Below are 18,011 nucleotides of genomic sequence, written 5' to 3' on the forward strand. Positions count from 1 at the left end.
GTAGTTTTTTGGGCCTCTGTCATTACCAAATGACTTTTTGAACACTTATAAAACTATTCAGATTATAAACATCGCAAGAGATCTATTCCCTGAGCATGAGTCAGTCCAAGTCTTACAGACCACAGTGGTCGCAGTTCTAGAGTGGGAAACTGACCTAAACGCAACAGAAGGGGAAAGACGGAGGTTGTACTTTCATTCTGCTTCCTCATAATGGCCGAGTGTCTAAGGGGTTCTCCTTGGTAAGACCTTTCTTCCCTTGCCTTGGGGCAAGGCGGGGGAGCCCAGCCCGCTGCTGGGCTGGTTCCGAGGCGGCTGGAGTACGTTCTGGTGCCCGCCGGCAGTAGAGCCGCGCCGGGCCGGCGACGGCTCGCTGTGGCTCAGCAGGGAGGCGGTTGCCTGCCCTCCGGGGCCGCGCGGGCCTCCTGGCTCCCTGCCCGGTTCAGCGCGGGGGCACAGAGAGAACAACGCTCTCGTAAACCCGAACCAAGCCGGGGCCGCCAGCCCGGCCAGGCCGCCAGCAGGGCTCGGCGCTCTGTGCGGTCCGCCCGACCCCGGCGGACGAGGCGGGACACGCGGGCAGCGCCGCGGCGATTGGCTGGATGGCGGGGGCGCTGGCATTGGGGAAAGAGCAGGGAGCCGCGGGATTGGGGGGGCGGCGGTGGGGGGCGGGGCTTGGCTCTTCGAGAAGGCCGCTGGCCGGCTGCCTGCTGCACGCGCCGCGCTCTGTCAGGTACGAGCAGCGCCGGGGAGGCGAGGCGAGGCCAGGCCCCGTCCCGCCTCCCCTCCCCTCCCCTCCCCTCCCCTCCCCTCCCCTCGCGCGGGCCCGGCTCTGGCGCTCCTCGTCCGCTCCTGGGCTGACTGGCGGTGACGCGCGGCTCTTCCCGCAGGATGCCTAAGGCCAAGGAGTTGGCGGGGACGAGCAGCTCGGAGAGCGGCCCGGAGGAGGAGGGGAAGGTACTGCCACCCCGGGGAGAAGGGAGAGCCGCCAGCAGAGCTTCCCGGTTGGGTCTCGGTCCGGAGGGCAGGTGACACGCCTTTCCCGCCCACACCGCGGGGCAGACAGGACAAGGGCCCGGCGGCGCCCCTTCTCCCCGCCACCGGCAGCAGAGGCACCTGGCAGTGGCAGTGCGCCCAGTAGCATGTGTGCCTTGTTCGTAGACTGTGAAACTGATGTGCTGTGGAGGCTCAGGTACGGCCCAGGAGAAGGGCTGTGGCTCCTCAGACTGGGCTGTTCAAACTGGTGATGTCTCTTTCTAGAAAAGAAAGAAAGAAACGTCTTCTAAGTCAGAGAAAAGGCTGAAAACAGAGGCCAAACCTTCAAAGGTGACAGAAAAACCTCTAGGACAAGGCAGTGAAGAGGAGGGTATGTTCCAGGTATGGAGGGCAGGGATCCGCTCTAGGAACACATCTTCCTCCTCCTCTTTATACAGGCCTCCCCTCTACCTCCTCTACTTGTAGCGGAGCATTTTTGTAGCTGAGCTGACTGCCTGGGGTGCCTGCTGTTCCTTCACTAGTCCTCTGGCATGTTGAGTGACCCACAGGCCCTATGGGCTGAGGAGCAGCTTGTTGCAGGGCTGGGTTTAACGCAGGCTCTGTGTCACCGCAGATTGGGAAGATGCGTTATGTCAGAGTGTCCTGCTTCAAGGGGAAGGTCCTCGTGGACATCAGGGAGTTCTACGCTGACAAGGAGGGCGGCATGAAACCTGGGAGGAAAGGTACGACCGTGTTCGCTAGGTGGCAGCCGGGAGCCGCGCCGGCCTCTCCGCCTCGGCTGCTGGCTCTCCAGCTCCGGCTTAGCCTGTCTCCCTCGGTGGTAGGGAGACCTGTGCATGCCACACTGAGGGAGTGGGGGGCTGAGCAAACCACGTGGGAGGGTTTAGCACTTTCTCAGCCTGGGTGGCAACAACTGAAGAAAAGCACAAGTAATTGAGCGAGTGTGAGCCTCCAGTGACATCTGGAGCTTGGCAGGACCGCTCTGAGAAGCAATGCAGGAAGCTGCTCTGCAGGCCTCTGGTTCCACCTCTGATCACCAGGCCTTTCCCTGGCTGTCGACAGGGGCAGAGCTGCAAGGTGGAGGAGGGGAGGCTGAAAACACTGGCTTTGATGTTGCTTCTTTGTGTCGTACTGCTAGCTGACAAACTTGTGTTTTGGTATTGGTGATGCCTAGGGCAAAAAGGTGGCATTTTGTGTGTTTGCCCCTAATCTGTAATGGTGGAGCTGCGCTTGGCAGGGAGAGACTCCCAGAAGTAAATCCATCCTTCCCTATCTAGGTGGGGACAGGAAGGTTAAGACCCTTCTGGATCCCTACCAAGACACTCCAATGCTTCTGGGTTAGGTGTTCCTTATTCTTTTGGCAAGGTGTCTGATGATGTGATACAGCGGCACAAATTGGGCAGCCCATCACAGCAGCACTACCGGAGTAGGTGATGCAAGCAAAGGCAGGTGGAGAAGGGAAGACACATTTTTCGCCAGAGCTCTTCAACTGATGAGTCAACACTTCAACTTGGGCCTTTTGCTTTGGGACTTTGACAGTGACTTGCCAGCATGCCTTGTAGTTCACAGGCCCTGGACTCCTTTCACCTGTCCTTTGTGTTGTGCCCAGTAGAGATTCAGTTAATGTGGGGTCCTTGCTGTAGATTTTTGTGTCAGGGCAGATGAATTTGTTTCAGCTTGGTTTGCTTCATAACTGCTAAGCATGGTTTTCCTTCCAGAAATTAATTTCCTTCAGAGAAGTTACAAGGATAAATTACTCACTTAGAGGGAACTGTGTACCCTGTAATGAAAATGGGAAGCAAAGCCTTCAACCTTTTCTGCGCCATTGGGGGCAGAGATGGAAAGGAGCATTATGGACTCCTTCCAGGCTGGAAAAAGCACACCCACAATGTAAGACAGAAGATCTGTCAGTTAAAACAGAGATCATGAAGAAATGTTTTTTTCATTTAAATACTGCCTGTGCTGTTTTTCTCAAGAGTTCTTGGCCCCTGATCTTTATCTAGAGAATTTAATAAAGCTTGGGCCCTAGTTCTTTAATGTGATTCTTAACAAAGCCAGAAAGAACAAGTTGACAACATCTGGCTGGAACCCACACAGCAATTCCACTACCGTGTTTGTTTTGTAAGGGAGAGGGACAGGACATCAAGACCTTATCTCTGCTGGATCTAAAAAGAAGCCAGTTCTTCTCTAGCGTTTAAGCCACACTACTGATTTTTTGTTAGCAGCGTTTTTTTTAAATAGCACTAGAGTTGGCATTATTTCCTTTGGGCAGTTGAAAGGATGGTGTCCTAACTGCTGTGTGGAGTAAGGTTCTCCTAGAATTTCTTTCCAGCTCATGTGTGTGGGAATTTGTACTAGGGAATAGGCTATAAGGGGCTGTGGGACTCTTGAAAGGCAATCTGAGCTTATATTCTCATATGGTGCTTCTGTGATAGCATTGATTACTTCTTGATATGGATGCTGAAGTGCTGGCATAACTGCCATGCTTAGAAGGCTGCTTCTGTTTCTGGTCTGTGCCTCTGCCTCAGATTCCAACTTTCCCTTCTGTAGTTAGTCTGAAGGAGCCAATCTGTTGTGCTACTTGATGCTTGCCTCCTCTGAAACCTCTCCTTCTGCTGTTTCTAGGGATTGCCTTGTCTGCAGAACAGTGGAACCAGCTGAAGGAGATCATTCCTGAGATTGATGCTGCACTCAAGAAATTATAAAATGAATCTTGGACACCTTCAATCTGTTTCCTTTCCCTTAAGTGCACTGACAACTATAAAGCCAAGGATTTGCATCTGGAGCCTTCCCCTCACCTTGCTGGGGTTTCCTCACTGAAGTGGTGGTCATGCTGAAAAGACCAGAGACTGTTCTATTTTCAAGAAGTAGCTTGTAATGAGCACCTGGAACTAGAGCCAGTGCTGTGAAGTGAGACCTCAGCACCTCTGGTCTCAAGCAGACTTGAGGTCTGTGCTGGTGAGGGACCTGGCTTTCCAGGGTTAGATGACTTCAGTCTACCTTGTGGAGTGCTTTAACTGCTCTACATCTGTTACTGTCTTCCACCTGGTTGACTGTTGAGTAAGATTGTATACCTCATGTTGGCATCCTCTGTGTTTCTTCCACATGTCATTCTGGCTATTTCAAGTACTTTCTGTGTTGGTGAGGGTTGTTTGGTGGTGGCTTTTTTTTTTTTTTTTTGAGAAAGGGATTATTATACTTTAGCAACTGGTTGTCTGTAGAGGGTGAATATGCACAATAAATGTGTTTGCATTATAAAAAGGAGAAGCATAGTGTTTCACAGGCTGGTACCTCAACTCTTTGTTTCAGGCACCCTTCTTTATAGGTTGCTGTTGGATTTCCCTTTCAGGAGAGTACTCTGTAATGTTTATTCTCATGATATGTTCCCAATAATCCTGCTATAAGAAGCAGTCAGACAGTGGTCTACTCCAGGTCATGGGAAGAGCAAGCTAGAATGTGAATCGTTCAAAGGAACTGGTAATTAGGAGGAGGCCTATTAAACAGAGGGGAGATCAAAGGCCTAACGAGGAAAAAGAATATTCCTTTCCCTGTGGCAGAGAAAAATGACAAGCTATGGAAAGAATGGAGAAAGGATATTTTATGCTTGAGCTCTAAATGGATCCCACTCTGGGATCAGCTGCAGCAAGCACAGCCTTCCTCAGCAAGACTTTTCCAGACTTTTCAACAGCTTGTGTCTTCCATCTATTTTTGGTTTTTCTCTTGCCCTGGTTTCCATAGCATCTGAATGCTTCATGCTCTTAAATATATCTGACACTTGCAACACCTTGGTGAAGTAGGAGGTACTAAGGCCCTTGCTTTATAGAGGTGCTGGGGCTGTAACAGCTCAGGGTTGTGTGGAAGATGTGGGGTGGAACAGTGAATTGAAACTAGGCTTTCCTAAAAGCTGAATTTGTAACTGCTGGATTTAACCTTTCACTAGGGATAGCAGGAGAAAAAAAAAATCCTTCTCATAAAACTGTCCCTTAAAAAAATTTTGAAGGGCTCAGTGCTGTAGCTGCTTGGAGCAGGGGTGGGGATGGGTAGACTTGATGACTGAGGCATTCTCCTCTAATCCTGTATTCAGCTATTCTCTATTCAAGTGTCACATTTCTTTCTCTCAAGTAAGCAAGAGAGAGCATAAGGATACTAGACTGTGTCCCGAAGCCAGGTTGCTCATGCTCTAAGTTTTTTCCCATGGAATATTTATAACATAATGTCTTAATACAGTGTTCAGAGACTAAAGGTAATGGGAAGATAAAGAACTTAAAAAAAGAAAGAGATGAAAGAGAAGCAGATGGTGTAGGTATGAACCCAAGATGCTAGGGATGCTCAGTGCTTTTATTTTGTCCCAGCCCTGGGGTACCCAGAGTAAAGCATGTGACAGAACCAACCATCTCTGTGCATGATGCATGCTCCAGGAGTGTTTGGGGGCAGACGGAGAAGCCAGCTCAAATCAGCAGAGCTTAATATCTTTGCTGATTAAAAACAGGGCCAAACTGAACTTGATCAGCTCAATTGAATATTGCATGGTTCTAGAGATGAGCGGCCTCCCCTTAATTGGGAAAGGAAGGCCATGTTCCATTGTTTTCTGACTACCTTTCTTTCAAGTGTTGGAAGAAACAGTTTGCAAACAACACAAACTTTTTGTGTAACAAGCAACAAGGCTTTTTTTTTTTTAAACCCTCAAAGAACAGCTGCTGTTGATCAGAAAGATATCTGGAATCTTTGATGTTCATTTCCAATCTACCCACTGTTATAGACAACTTCTGGTCATAAAATCCACAAGCCTTAAAACTTAGTTAATTTTTGGTTTGCAAAGTTAAAATATTAAAAAACCCTAATCTTAAATTGGTTGGGATAACAGATACCCAGTGAAAGTTAAACAGCAAGGTCTTGGTAAACAAGAAAGGATGAAAGCTTATAGCAAGTTGTACTCTTTTACACAGAGAGGGTGTTTTTCTCTTAAGCTGTTAATCTGGCTGTCTTGGAGCAGTTTTCTCTGCAGAACCTTTTGCTCCAGACCAGAAACAATCACATTGCAGGAATGAACTTTTATCTTCTTGAGATACTATATTGTTGCTTGGATATTTTCTGCCAGGACTGTCTTAGCTAGTCCTTTGGCTCTTCTGCCTGGGGAGCAAATAGGTAAGGGAAGGCAGATAGTTTTGAAGGATCCTTGAAAGATCCTTCCCCCCTCCTTTTTTTTTTTTCTGGGCTGTTGTGAGGATTTCCTGCCTCAAGTGCTGTCTCCTAGGTGATGTGGAAATTCAGAGCTCCAGCTTGTATTTTCTCCATTCCTCAATGCCTTTAGGAGCTGGAAGGAAAGGGCAGGCACTCCTAACGCGAAGTGTATCTTGCTGTTCCTGTGTCCTTTGTTTGAGCCCTTCTCAAATTTGGGCCACTGGACTGGACCTCTTCACCTTTTATCTGAAGCTGCCCCTGTCTAAATCCAAACACTCATATGCCACAAGAGGCCAGGAAAGTATAGATGTGTTTAAAGAACACCTTGGGGTTTTTCACTAGCAAATGTCTCTCTGCAGAAGAGAAACTTCCTGGGCACACAATGTGGTTTTCTTTTAACAGTTCTTTTTTGAAGCAGTGTCTCAGGTTTGGGCAGAATCTGTTCCTTCATCCTCTGGGAATCATGCATCTGAGCTCTGCTGTGCCCCTTCTAGCTCTCCCTTGCAGCCTCCTCAGTGAGAGATGCAACATGTTTCTTCTTCATCTGCAAAGGTGACCTGTCATTTCCCTTTTTCACTCTCTCTTGGTGTTATGACTATCTTTTATCTACCCCTTAATCCTGTTACTGTGGTATATAATTCTCTGTCTGGCTCTGTAAACTCTTTCCAGGTGCTGACTGACAGCTGTTCCATTTTTCATTTACCAGCAGTATTTTAATGTCTGTTTTTCTCTACTGCAGTCAGGGTGATTACAATATGTCCATTCATGGACTCCAAAAGATACTGGATATATCCTTCCTTCTAAATAGACATTTTCTACCTGAGGCATTGGGTCCCTCGAGCTGTAACATAAGCCTAGAGCAGCTTGTGCTGCAGCAGCTGACAAGAAAAAGCAGGCTAGGCATGGAAAGGTGATTGAAAACATTACTTGCTTAGCCATGATTCATCCAAGGTGAGGTTTGCTGCTGTTGTGATAAAGGTCTCTTGTTTTTAAGATTGCCTTATCTGTTTGCAGCTGTTAAAAATAAGAACAGCTTGACTGCATCGGCTTCCCAGCTGATGCATCTGTGGCTTCTGACTAGATGGCAGAACCCTGGCAGTCTCTGCAAGAGATGTAAACAGAAAGTTTGACCAGTGTGGGGAGTTCTGTTTTTTTAGGGTGAATTTTAGGAGTGGTACCACCCTCAAACACAAGGCAGCTCTGCAGCAAGAGTCTTGAGACACCTTGCAGTGGCCCTGGGTTCAGGCGAGGCTGCAAAAAGCTGAGAGCCTTTGTGAGTCCATTTCAGTGAAAAGCCTGGATGCAAATTCCAGGCTCTTGCACCTGCTGGCCCTGAATAAGTGTCCTGGCAGCTCCACACACAGGTGGGGACAATAGCCAGGGCTGGAGAAAGAAGAGTACAGAACTGTAGCTTGGAGAAGGGTTGAGATTCTCTGCTGAGCACGAGAGAAGACAAGTGAATCCACAGTGCTTTCCTACTGAGGGCTAGCATGTGCCTCTGGTTCTGCAGGTCCATCTGTCATTCTTGCCATGACTTTAGCCTGGGAGCCAGGTGGGTGCTTATAGATCAACAGTGAACGGTACTCTCAGTTCCTCCCTCTGCTCCCTAGGATTAGGACCTCTCTTCCTCCCCTGATAACCCACACCCTTTCTCCTAACCTTTCCTGCACTGACGTCAGCCTTGAAACCTGCTACATGTATCTCCTGTTGCAGGGGCCTGGAGTCAGCCCACTACCTTTCTGGGTAAAATCAAGCATAACAGATCTGGGCAGCATTTGAGCCAGTGCTCTGGGAGCTATTATGTGGGGCGCTGTGGGGAGAGGGCAGGAAGGAGGATAGGACTTTGGGAGCAGGCAAGAGGGCAGTCTGCTGAATTGGGCTGCTGTGTGGGAGCACGGAGCTGTTGTGCTGGGTATGTGTGTTGGATAGTAGGGTCCCCTTCTCCACTCGCTGCCTCTGTCTATCTGCAGGATCCAGGGCAAGAGTGGTGGGAGATGGCTGAAAGCTCCTAGCGGAGAGACTAAGCAAGGGGAAGAGAGGCCAGGTTGTGCCTGCACCACAGTCCTTTGTAAAGCCTCAGGCCTGGCATGCTCAGCAGAACTGAGCACCTGGCTCTGCCAAAGCTATCTCTGCAAACAATCCAGCAAACACGCCCCCTCCCTCCTCCCAGCATGAGGGTGCAGAAGTCCATTCATCTTCAGGGACACTGGGGCAGGATGACAGGCTAAAATGTATGGCGTGACGACATAAGCTGTGCATGCTGCAGAGGAAATGCCCTGTGGGATATGCAGGCGATGCGTGGCCGTGGGTGGCAGAGCTGGGTTGGGCTGCGTCCCTGCAGCTGCGCTGCTGAGGGCAGCTGCTCCTTGTGGAGCACGAGCTTTGGGTGTGCTGTGCCTCAGCATCACCCTGGTGTAACAGAGGTGGAGCAGAGAGATGAGACAGCCTGGGCCACCTGGACTGTGCTGCTCAGAGCACTGACATCCCCTGCTGCCTTACGTCATCTGTCAGAACTGGAGAAGCTGGTGGGAGAGCAATCCACATCCTCGCATGAGGAGTCAGATCTGGCCCTGGTAGCAATAATGGCTGCTTCAACGTAGATACGCAACCAGCTTCTGATCATCTGGCACAGTCTGAATGGAACCTAGCTGGAAACACCTCTGCCAAGCCACAGTTAGGAGGGAGCTGAGCTTCTCAAAAGAAAGGGGGCTTTGCCCATAAGGGCCTGGGGCACAGAGACTTGGCCAGGGTTGTAGACCTGGGGCCATGTATCGGTTCCCATTGCAGCTAAGCCCCCTCCAGGATTGGTGCTTGTGGCTGTGCTCACCACCCTGTCACAGCTTCTTCACTTTGGGGGAGGGCTGTGTTAGAAAATTTTCTGCTTTAAGTAATTTCTTTTCTTCCAGACCCTGGTGCTGAGACACTGAGAAAAAGGGGGCAAACACTGATTTCTGATATGGATATGGAAGGGTACTCTGCCTTGTCTTTTGTTAGCAGTACAAGAGCAAGCTCTTATTTTGAAAGAAGCTCTAATGCCTAAGTTCCTGACAGCTGATGACAATTTGTCCTGAGATAAGTACCAGGTCCTACAAATAATACATCCCACCCCTGCTGAACACATAGGGCCTATTCGTGGGTGCTTAGAGTTCTCCCCCTTGCTCACAGGGCCTCAGTGTTTCTGGAAATTAGGCCCAAAAAAATACACCTCTTCTCTTGCCCGAGAAAGGCAGGTGTCTCCTCCTCCGCCTTCAGGATGCAGTCAAAGCTGCCTTGCCTCCTCGTCCGTGGCTGCAAGTGCTGCCACCGCTGTCCTCGCCAAGGGTGCCCTCTTTTGGGGCCCCCCCGTCCCTCCCTTGGGGCACCCCGCCCCTCCCTTGGGCCCCCGCGCCCCGCCTTGGCCCCGTGCAGCCACCCGCGGGCCCGCAGGGGGCGCTGCGGTGCGGCTCTTTGTGGCGCCGCGGCGGCGGCGCTGGCGGCTGGGCCGTTCTCAGCCGCGCTGCCTCCCCCGTCCGCCCGCAGCCGCGCCGGGTGCGGGGCATGGCCAGACTCACCGAGGGCGAGGCGAGGAGGCAGCCGCCGCTCCTGCCAGCCCCGCAGCCGCCGCGCCCGCCGCGCCGAACCTCCCCCATGAGCAGCAGCGGCGGCGCGGAGCCCCCCGCGCAGCCCGACAGCATGAAGGACCTGGATGCTATCAAGCTCTTCGTGGGGCAGATCCCGCGCAACCTGGAAGAGAAGGACCTCAAGCCGCTCTTCGAGCAGTTCGGCAAGATCTACGAGCTCACCGTGCTCAAGGACCGCTACACCGGCATGCACAAGGGTGAGCCCGGCCCCGCACGGCACGGCCCGCTCCCCGGGGCGCGCACAAAGGGCGGCGGGTCCCACCGTCCCCCGCCCGCCCTCGGGTCGGTCCACGCGTGACCCACTGCGACGTGCTGCCTCTGCCCCTCTCCCCCCCCCCCCCGGCGGGGGCTCGTGCCCCCTGATGCACTGCCCGGGAAAAGGTCTGCATCCCCGGCGCCCACGGGCGGGGGTCGGCACCGTGGCCCGGGTGAGGTTCGGCGTCCCCGCGCCGGAGCCCCGCGGAGCCCGGCCGCGCCCGCGCAGCCCTCCTGCCCCGGTCCTGGTAGCCCGGGGCCTGGCGCCGGTCGCGCCGGTGCGTGGGGTGCTGTGACAAAGGCGCCGATATGCAGAGTGGGGCAGACTGAGGCTGCTGCAGGTCGCGGCAGCTAGGGCTGAAACGGGAGCTCTCGGTGAACGGCCAGACATCCTCCCCGTGGTCTCAGACCTCCTCCGAGGCAGGAATACGGCGCTACAGTTTTAAAATCCGCGTAACAAAGAATATCGGCTGCAAATCTGCTGTTGCCAGTGGCGTTCAGATAGATGAGGGGCCTTCTTGATGAGAGATTGGGATAGATGAGGGGTCTTTCTTCGTTGAAAGACATTTAGTGGATGCTAAAAAGTTTGAGGAGGCTAGTTTAGCTGCACTTATTGTTGTATTTGAAAGCTGTATTTTGAAAAGCTGTCGCATTCAGGATGTCAGCTCCCTTCTGTGGAGTGGTTCTAGCCCACCCCCAGCAGGTGCTTGGGATCTTGTGGTCACCACAGCTCCAGCCATGAATGGGAATTCACAGAGCCTGTTTGCTGTGAGATCTGAGAGAGTGATCGCAGCACCACTCCCTGGCACACGTAGAGCAAGCCTGCGGGGAACCTACAGTAAGTACCTTGAAAGCTGTCAGTGGTCAGCCTGGGCCTCTGTGCCCTAAAATGATTCATGATGGGGTCATGTGTTGGCGTGCGCTGGAGGGAGTGTGAGTTGCATTCAGTCCTGATGCCTCTGGTTTCAGATTTAGGAGGAAAAGTAAGAGAAACTGAGTGCCATGGCAACTCGAACTGTTCTAGACTGAACAGAGAGGGAAGGGGACAACAGAAAAATAAGTTTATTTTCAAACAAAAGGCCAAATCTAACCCCAACACAAAAGGAAAACACTTCCTCATTGAAGCCTGTGGGAGCTGGGCTGGCTTGAATTTAGCTGAAGATGTCTGGTTGGGACTTCAGAACCAAAATGCCACGTGCTTGTGTGTCTGTGTGTGCAAGGGGCTGAGTCCAAACCTGCTACCATCTGATGGTGAGTTGCTAGGTTTCAAACCCAATGAGGAGGAGAATGGGCCTGAGGCAAGAGGCAATTGCACATTTCATTTCAGTTGACGTATTAAATATAGACTGTATGGTCTGAGGTCAGGTTCCAGACAGGAGACAGATTCTAGGGATCTGCCACTTGGATATGGAAATTAGAGGAGGCAGCACTGGTATTAGCCAGATCTGTGTGACATTAACTTGCTGCTAAATGTAGGATTCCTGCAGCAAAATAAATATATACCTTTGATTTTGACATTTTTGAGTGGATGCAGGTGTTGGTCGGGGGTTGTTGGTGCTCTGTTCTGTCCAGAAAAGGCCGTTGAGATGTGTAGGTTCTTCTGGTGGCTATTGTACAGTGATTTCCACACACCTTCAGCTTCCTCTGCCCCTCCTCCCCCCCCTCCCCCCAGCCCTGTTTTGTACAAAGTGAAAGGTTGGGATTCCTTTCCTGGTGGCATGGGTTTACATGTAGACCTTCCACCTGGTTTGGGAGTAGGCAATATACCTCTCCAAAGAAGTCATTCCTCCACAAGGATGGGGGGGGATAGCATGCAGTGAAGAAATTAGACCCACAGTCCAGCCAACCCTGACCCCAGCCTTCCCCTCCCATCTTATCAGGGCTGGCTGCATTGGCTTAGGCTCCATGCAAGAAGGCCAACCTGGTGAAGAGCCACCACTCCTGTTAGCATCAGCAGGCCTGGAGGGTGCCAGACCTGACCCAGAAGCCGCAGCGGCCTGAAGCACTGTCACAGGAGCTGGTCAGGGCTTTGCAGCCCCTGATCAGGGGAAGGCTTTGGCAAATCTGGATAACTATGCATTCATTCCATACAGAAGCCATAATCTTTCCGGGGCAGTTGTAACAGCAGATTCAGTTTTCTCTCCCTGTGTTCCCTGATCTGCAGCGAGATCCAGTTGACAGCTCACATGCGGCTTCCATCTGCTTTTTCCCTTTCTTTCCCTAAATGGGGAGAAGCAGTTGTGTGAGAAGCCAGCACTGCTGGTAAAGCCCAGCAGCTCCTCTTGCAATCCGTAGCAGCTTGACACAGAGCTGAGCAGCTGCCTCTGCCCGCAGGGAGGAAGGAAGGGTAGAAAAGGCCTGCCAGGGGCAGGAGGGTGTGAATTGGGCTGCAGAGTCCAAAAGCTCAAGAGCTATCTAGGACTGTCCTGTACAGGTGCTGAGAACTGAAGAATTCACTGGAGGCACAGAAGGATCTTACAAGCCTGCTAGAAACATGAGCACTGTTATGAAATGGTTTTGTTAGTGCCTGACTATTCACGTCTCAGCAACCTGACTACTGGTAGTTGATACTGTTCCAGCCTCCTAATATTATTCATGAGGCAGTTTTTCTATTTATGTTAATCACAGATATATTTGCATGTTAATTGCAATGTTTGTCTTAAAGCTTGTCTTAAAGCTAATATTTTCATGGGAAGAGCAGGGAGGCATTTGAACAGGCTTTTGGAATGGGTCAGAGGAGAGACCGAGCAGGGAGAATCAAGTGGAAATTTTTGGCCTTGTATTCCAGGATTGGGCAGAAGGCAGTTCCTCCACGAGTGTCAACTATGCTCTCCTGAATGGGTTTCCTAGCAGTGCCCATGGTAGGGAAAGTGGAGAGATTCTGGAGTGTGAGATGCTAAACTGAACTGCAGGGGAATGGCAGGGACAGGAGCAGCCCTCTCACAGGGCGTGGGGAGAAGTATACAGTGTGTGGACAGATGGGTGGCTTTTCCAAAGGGCAAGGAGGCAATAACAACCTCAGCCTAACTTGCCTCACTGGCAGCTGAGTTTTGACTCGGCTTCTGCAGGCTTGTAGATAAGCTCCCCGCTGACTCCATGCTTCCCCTGCTGAAGTATTTGATGTGATTTCTAATGCTACGCTGAATCTAGAGACCCCTCTCTTCTGCAAACTGACAGGCTTTTCTTGCTCAAGGCTTTAGACTGCTGATGTCTGGAGTAATGTTTAGTATCTGAGGGGACTGTAAATCCCAGAGTCGATGTGTGGTTTGTAGGGAGGATCAGGCACAGAATATCTTTTTTTTTTTTTTTTGCTGCAGTCTCTTGCAAGTGGAACTAAGCTAGGTTCTGCTTACAGGGAGCTGGAAACCCTCCTGGAGCCAGTGGGAGTAGGGTGGTGTCACCTGACACTAAGGGGACATACAGGTTCTTTTTAGGGATCCTTGGCAGAATGATGATGGCACTAAGTCATAGTTACACTTAAAGCTTTATTTTCTTAACAGAATTTTATGATTAGTATAGCACAGAATTTATGATTAGAATGGCACAGGATTTCTACAAGCAGAATCAATGTAGTACAATCTATAAGGAGCGTAATACAGAATTTATAATACAACTTAACATGATTTCTAATCACCTGGACCTTCTGCAGATCAGGTCAGATTTTAATACATGGTTTGCTGTATCAATATACAATCATAATCCAGACTCAAAAATCATGTAAAAGAAGATGAGTCACTCATTCAATCCTTGGAGGAAGTAGACGATGGTGGAGGCATCCCTGGCCACCGGGGGTCACAGCTCTCACTGTCCAGCAGCAGCTCCGGCCCAAGTTCCCCCATTTAGGACTCATAACGGCTTGATTTTATAGACAGTGCTCTGGGTGCTGTTACGCTTCCCTGTTCTGTGACTGGATCGTCAACATCACCTGCTTGGCCGGGTGCCTGAGACCTTCAAGGCCAGCACTTTTTAACACCCTGAGCACTTTTTAACACCATGTCCTATGTCTCAGCAGGCATAACTGACTTGGTGTTAGAAGTGCCCAAAGGGGCATAAGCCTGTTGACCTGAGTTTGCTGTTAACTAAAGCAGGAAATGTGGAAGTGAGAAAACCTAGTGAGAGTGACGGGCCCCTTTGCGCCTCTGTGGACATCTCCTCACTGTTGAGTGGATCCCTGGGTGACTCTGTCAGGCTCAAAGTTTTAGGAATCTGAAGAATCCATGAAAGACATGGTAAGCAGGGTCCTGTCACAGCATGGAAACCCTTCCTAGCTGGGAACACGTGGCTTTCCTTAGGCCTCTGGTACTTCAGTAAGCTTCAGGCACCAGGTGAAGCAGGGGACGAGGGGAGGCTGTGGAAAATGCCTGGTGCTTCACTTACTTGCTGCATCCTAAGGAGTAGTTGAAGAGTTAGTTTGCAAGAGATAATGTCTCTTCGGGAAGGAAGACTCTTTTTACTAAATACTTGTTTACACAATTAGGCTTAGAGTGTAGTGTTTCTGCAAAACCCCTTTCTGTATTTCTGACCAGGACTTTGCAAAGAGAATAGAATTGACTCCTGCATCCTACCTCCAAAACATCTGGCTGTGGAGGACAGTAATCATGTTTTCCAAAGGATGTATCTGACCTCTTTAGCTCCCTCCTTTCCACAGCCAGTACAGCCTCCCAGATTCCTGCCATTTGGGAGGCAGGAGTGAGATGGAATGAATGAGCTGAGTGTCCTGAAAGCTTAGAGACATGGAGAGCTCAGGGACAGAGCAGTGGACAGGACTGTCCTGTGCCCATACGCTTGCTTGTCTCAGTCCAGCCCAGACAGCCTGTTGTTAGAGGCTGCCCAAGTGCTGTTTCATGCTTGAGTGAAGGGAGGGAGTACAAACTGGCTCCTGTTGAGCAAATATCCACATCCTTGAAAAGCAGAGCAGCAGCAAGGATTGCCCTGGGAGTGAAGCAGGAGGTTTGAGTGAGGCATCTTCAGGCTCCATAGCTGCAGGATGCTTCTGTCTCCAGAGGCTGCTACCTCTTGATACAGATACCCGAACACCTAAAAGATGAATGGTATTTTGGGCTGCCTTTGCTGTAGGGAAGAGAAAGACCAGAGGGCTCTAGGGAGGGGATTCATGGCACTTTTTTGGATTGGTGCTGGTGGATGTAGGTGTTGCTGGGCTTCACAAATCCCTGATCTGGCATGATGACAATACCTTGCAAAATAACTCTCTATCCCTGTGTGAGGAGTGTCTCTCCTTTATCACCACTAAATGGTGTACCTTTGTCCAATCCTCATTTTATCCTTGTCCTCCCATGGGCTGAGGTTTTTGAGCCTGCCAGTGTGCATTACCTCAGTTTTGATGTTCCTGAGCACTGGAATTGGGACTCAGGGACTTGGTTTATGTGCTTAACTGAGCAGGTAGTTTCATGTAGACTTATTCCTCTCCTATCCTTAGTTTTCTTAGGTTTGTCGGCTAATTCTCCTGAGGCAAGGATGGTGTCTTCATTGCACGTGGACATGGTACCAATGCATTGAAGCTCTCAGTGGAATAAATTGCTTATTCCCAACTCCTGACTTCAGAGCTTTGTGTGCTAAACCTGACTCGATTATCTTAGAATGAATCTCATGTGACTTGCAAAGTAGCAGACTGGAGCAGCAGGTGGGAATCAGGCAAGCATCTGCGTTTGGGACTTTGGTGACCAGGCCTCCAAATCTGTTAGAAATAGGGTTTGGGCTCTCTGGTTGTACAGGTGCTTTTGAGGCTTTTCCTGATGCTTGACATCACAGCAGTCTGCGAGGGGAGAGCGAAAGCAAAGGGGTGCTTCCCCCACACACAGTAGAGCTAGCTGCCTTTGCCATGAGAAGTGAAGGTTACCTGCATGCTTCCTGGTCTCACTGCATTTGTTAAAATTATCCAATGATCCCACATCTGGCCTTGGTGCAGCATTCTCAGTTCAAAACCTGGGCAATAAGGAGCTTTAATTACCTGTTAGAGATATCTAATATTTGTGTGCTGTTTGTGGAGGGTTTTTTTTCCCTAGCAAGAGCTGTGAAGACAGATGCGATTTGCTTAGCTGCAGCAACTTATTGGAGTTGGGATGGAAGAACAGCATAATCTTGTTGCTGTGGGTTGGGATTGTCCTCAGCAGCTGGCTTCCGCGTGGCCTAAAAGTGTTGTGTACCATGGAGTCACTCTGGGGCGGAGGGGAGAGATCCAGACAGCCCCTGTCCTGCATCCACCTTTGGATTCATGGAGAGCTGGAGTGGCTTTGGAGTACCCCAAGCCAGGCACAAGAAGGTGGGGGCAAAAGAATGGGCCTTTCTATTTGGGCTATAACAATGCATCTGCAGCCCCAGCACAACAATATAGGCATGGACATTAGCAACAAGCTGAAGGGACATGTCCTGCCTTTGCTTAGGATGTGAAATGCCACTGCGAATAGGAGGGGGATGAGCGAGGGGGTCAGACGCATTGTAGCATTTGAGTTTGTTCTCCAGTGCTTTGCCCATCCTCATCTGAAACAACTCAAGTGACAGAGCTCCAGGCACTTCCCTGGGGAGATCATTCTACAGTCTAATAAATCTCTCTCTGCTAGGAAATGTTTCTTGATAACCAGCCAAATTTTTCCTTTGCTTAGTTTCATTTGATTATTCTTAGCATCAGAGCACCCAAAGATGATCCTCCTTCTTCCTGGAGGGGTTACAATTCCTTCCCTCCTCCCTTGGCTCCACTGTTAGGCTAAGATGTTAAGTCAAATCTTGACTGAGAATGTCAGGATCTGGGCTTTTCCGTGTGCTTTTCATCTTGCTTCTTAAGTTGGCCCTTGCAGAATGCATTATGCTTTGCTGTTCTCTGTATTTCCCTTGTTATGCATATGTATATTTGTGTGTGTGTGCACATTGTATGGGTGTATGTATGGCACAGGAAGCCAAGCCTCTCATTCTGTAGCTTTCCATGATTCCATGAATCTGGATCATGGAGCTTTCATATGAGCCTAAAATCCCAGACACTTTTCCTCTTTCCTTTTTTTTTTTTTTTTTTTGTATCAATAATCATACTGGTCCTTGCATCTCCTCTGATCCTTGTGTTTTGGGCTGTTTCTCCCACAGGCACCATTAGCTTGCATTTTGCTCTCCTGTTGTTTCTCACTTTGTTCAACACCCGTTTCAAACCTAGTTGATTCACTGGGACACTTTTCCATGACTTCAACAGACCTTGGATGTCCTTGCAAGTCCTTTAATGTTGTTTCTTTGTCTTTTTCCCTCAGGTCTTCGACGCATCCAAATTACATAACGTTTGCGCCTTTAATTAGCAAGCCTCCCCCTCTGCTCCCACCCCCCATAAAAAAATCAGGTCTTGCACAAGGGCTGTCCTAGGCAGTTCCTCTGTACCTGAGCAGAAACGTTGGGACGGAGGTCTGCTGGAACAGGGCAGCATCTGTAGTTCTTGTACTTCAGTCACCTGCTGTTACCAAAGAGGAATGTTGTGTCGATGTGCATCTGCAATTGCATGTCTAACTTCACACTTGCTGTATCCACTGCAGGTTGTGCGTTCCTCACATACTGTGCCAGAGACTCTGCCATCAAAGCCCAGACAGCACTGCATGAACAGAAGACTTTGCCAGGGGTAAGTCCCAGTGAATTGTGCCTGGAGCTCATGCCATGGGCAGGCGAATGGGGGATTGTCAGGGGAGGGAGTGAAGGTGAGAAGTGGTTTAGATTAATTTTCCTGCTTGTGAAAGAGAAGTGTGGTTTGGGGGTTAGAACAGGGATGTGGGAGCCAAAGCACAGCACTGCTCTTCACAGAGCTGCTGCTCTTTTCTCCACCTTGCCAAGGCTGCCCCATGTAACTTCAGCCAAGCCTATTTCTGTGCTGCTCTTTGGTCTCTGTGGTGTTGTGTGACATGACATCTTCAGCTATCTGTCCCTGTCACTAGGGAGTTGTGGGCTTTGGGGTGAAGTGCATGGGCCCAGCCTGCA

General features: G+C 50.2%; 2 protein-coding genes across 5 annotated transcripts in view; both read left to right on the plus strand.

The window, feature by feature from the left end:
• The first annotated feature begins 703 nt into the window (after positions 1 to 703).
• LOC143170706 (activated RNA polymerase II transcriptional coactivator p15-like) lies at positions 704 to 4,254 on the plus strand. The gene is made up of 5 exons (XM_076359216.1): positions 704 to 730; positions 888 to 954; positions 1,258 to 1,374; positions 1,607 to 1,715; positions 3,619 to 4,254. The coding sequence occupies exons 2-5, from the start codon at positions 889 to 891 to the stop codon at positions 3,696 to 3,698; spliced, it is 372 nt and encodes a 123-aa protein (XP_076215331.1). The 5' UTR covers positions 704 to 730; position 888; the 3' UTR covers positions 3,699 to 4,254.
• A 5,447-nt stretch (positions 4,255 to 9,701) lies between these two features.
• The window catches only part of CELF5 (CUGBP Elav-like family member 5), a 42,503-nt gene continuing 34,193 nt past the window's right edge, over positions 9,702 to 18,011 (plus strand). For all 4 annotated transcript variants that reach the window (XM_076359211.1, XM_076359214.1, XM_076359213.1 and 1 more), the window contains exons 1-2: positions 9,702 to 9,991; positions 17,576 to 17,658. In XM_076359211.1, the coding sequence (XP_076215326.1) occupies positions 9,712 to 9,991; positions 17,576 to 17,658 (363 nt within the window). In that variant the 5' untranslated portion in view covers positions 9,702 to 9,711. The remainder of the gene's footprint in view (positions 9,992 to 17,575; positions 17,659 to 18,011) is intronic.

Source organism: Aptenodytes patagonicus, chromosome 25 (assembly GCF_965638725.1).
Source record: "Aptenodytes patagonicus chromosome 25, bAptPat1.pri.cur, whole genome shotgun sequence".
Classification (NCBI taxonomy): domain Eukaryota; kingdom Metazoa; phylum Chordata; class Aves; order Sphenisciformes; family Spheniscidae; genus Aptenodytes; species Aptenodytes patagonicus.

Coding starts and splice junctions, on each gene's coding strand:
- LOC143170706 (XM_076359216.1), top strand. CDS start 889: ATGCCTAAGGCCAAGGAGTTGGCGGGGACGAGCAGCTCGGAGAGCGGC. Junction 1,375..1,606: donor AAGAGGAGGGTATGTTCCAG/GTATGGAGGGCA, acceptor GTGTCACCGCAG/ATTGGGAAGATGCGTTATGT. Junction 1,716..3,618: donor CATGAAACCTGGGAGGAAAG/GTACGACCGTGT, acceptor TGCTGTTTCTAG/GGATTGCCTTGTCTGCAGAA.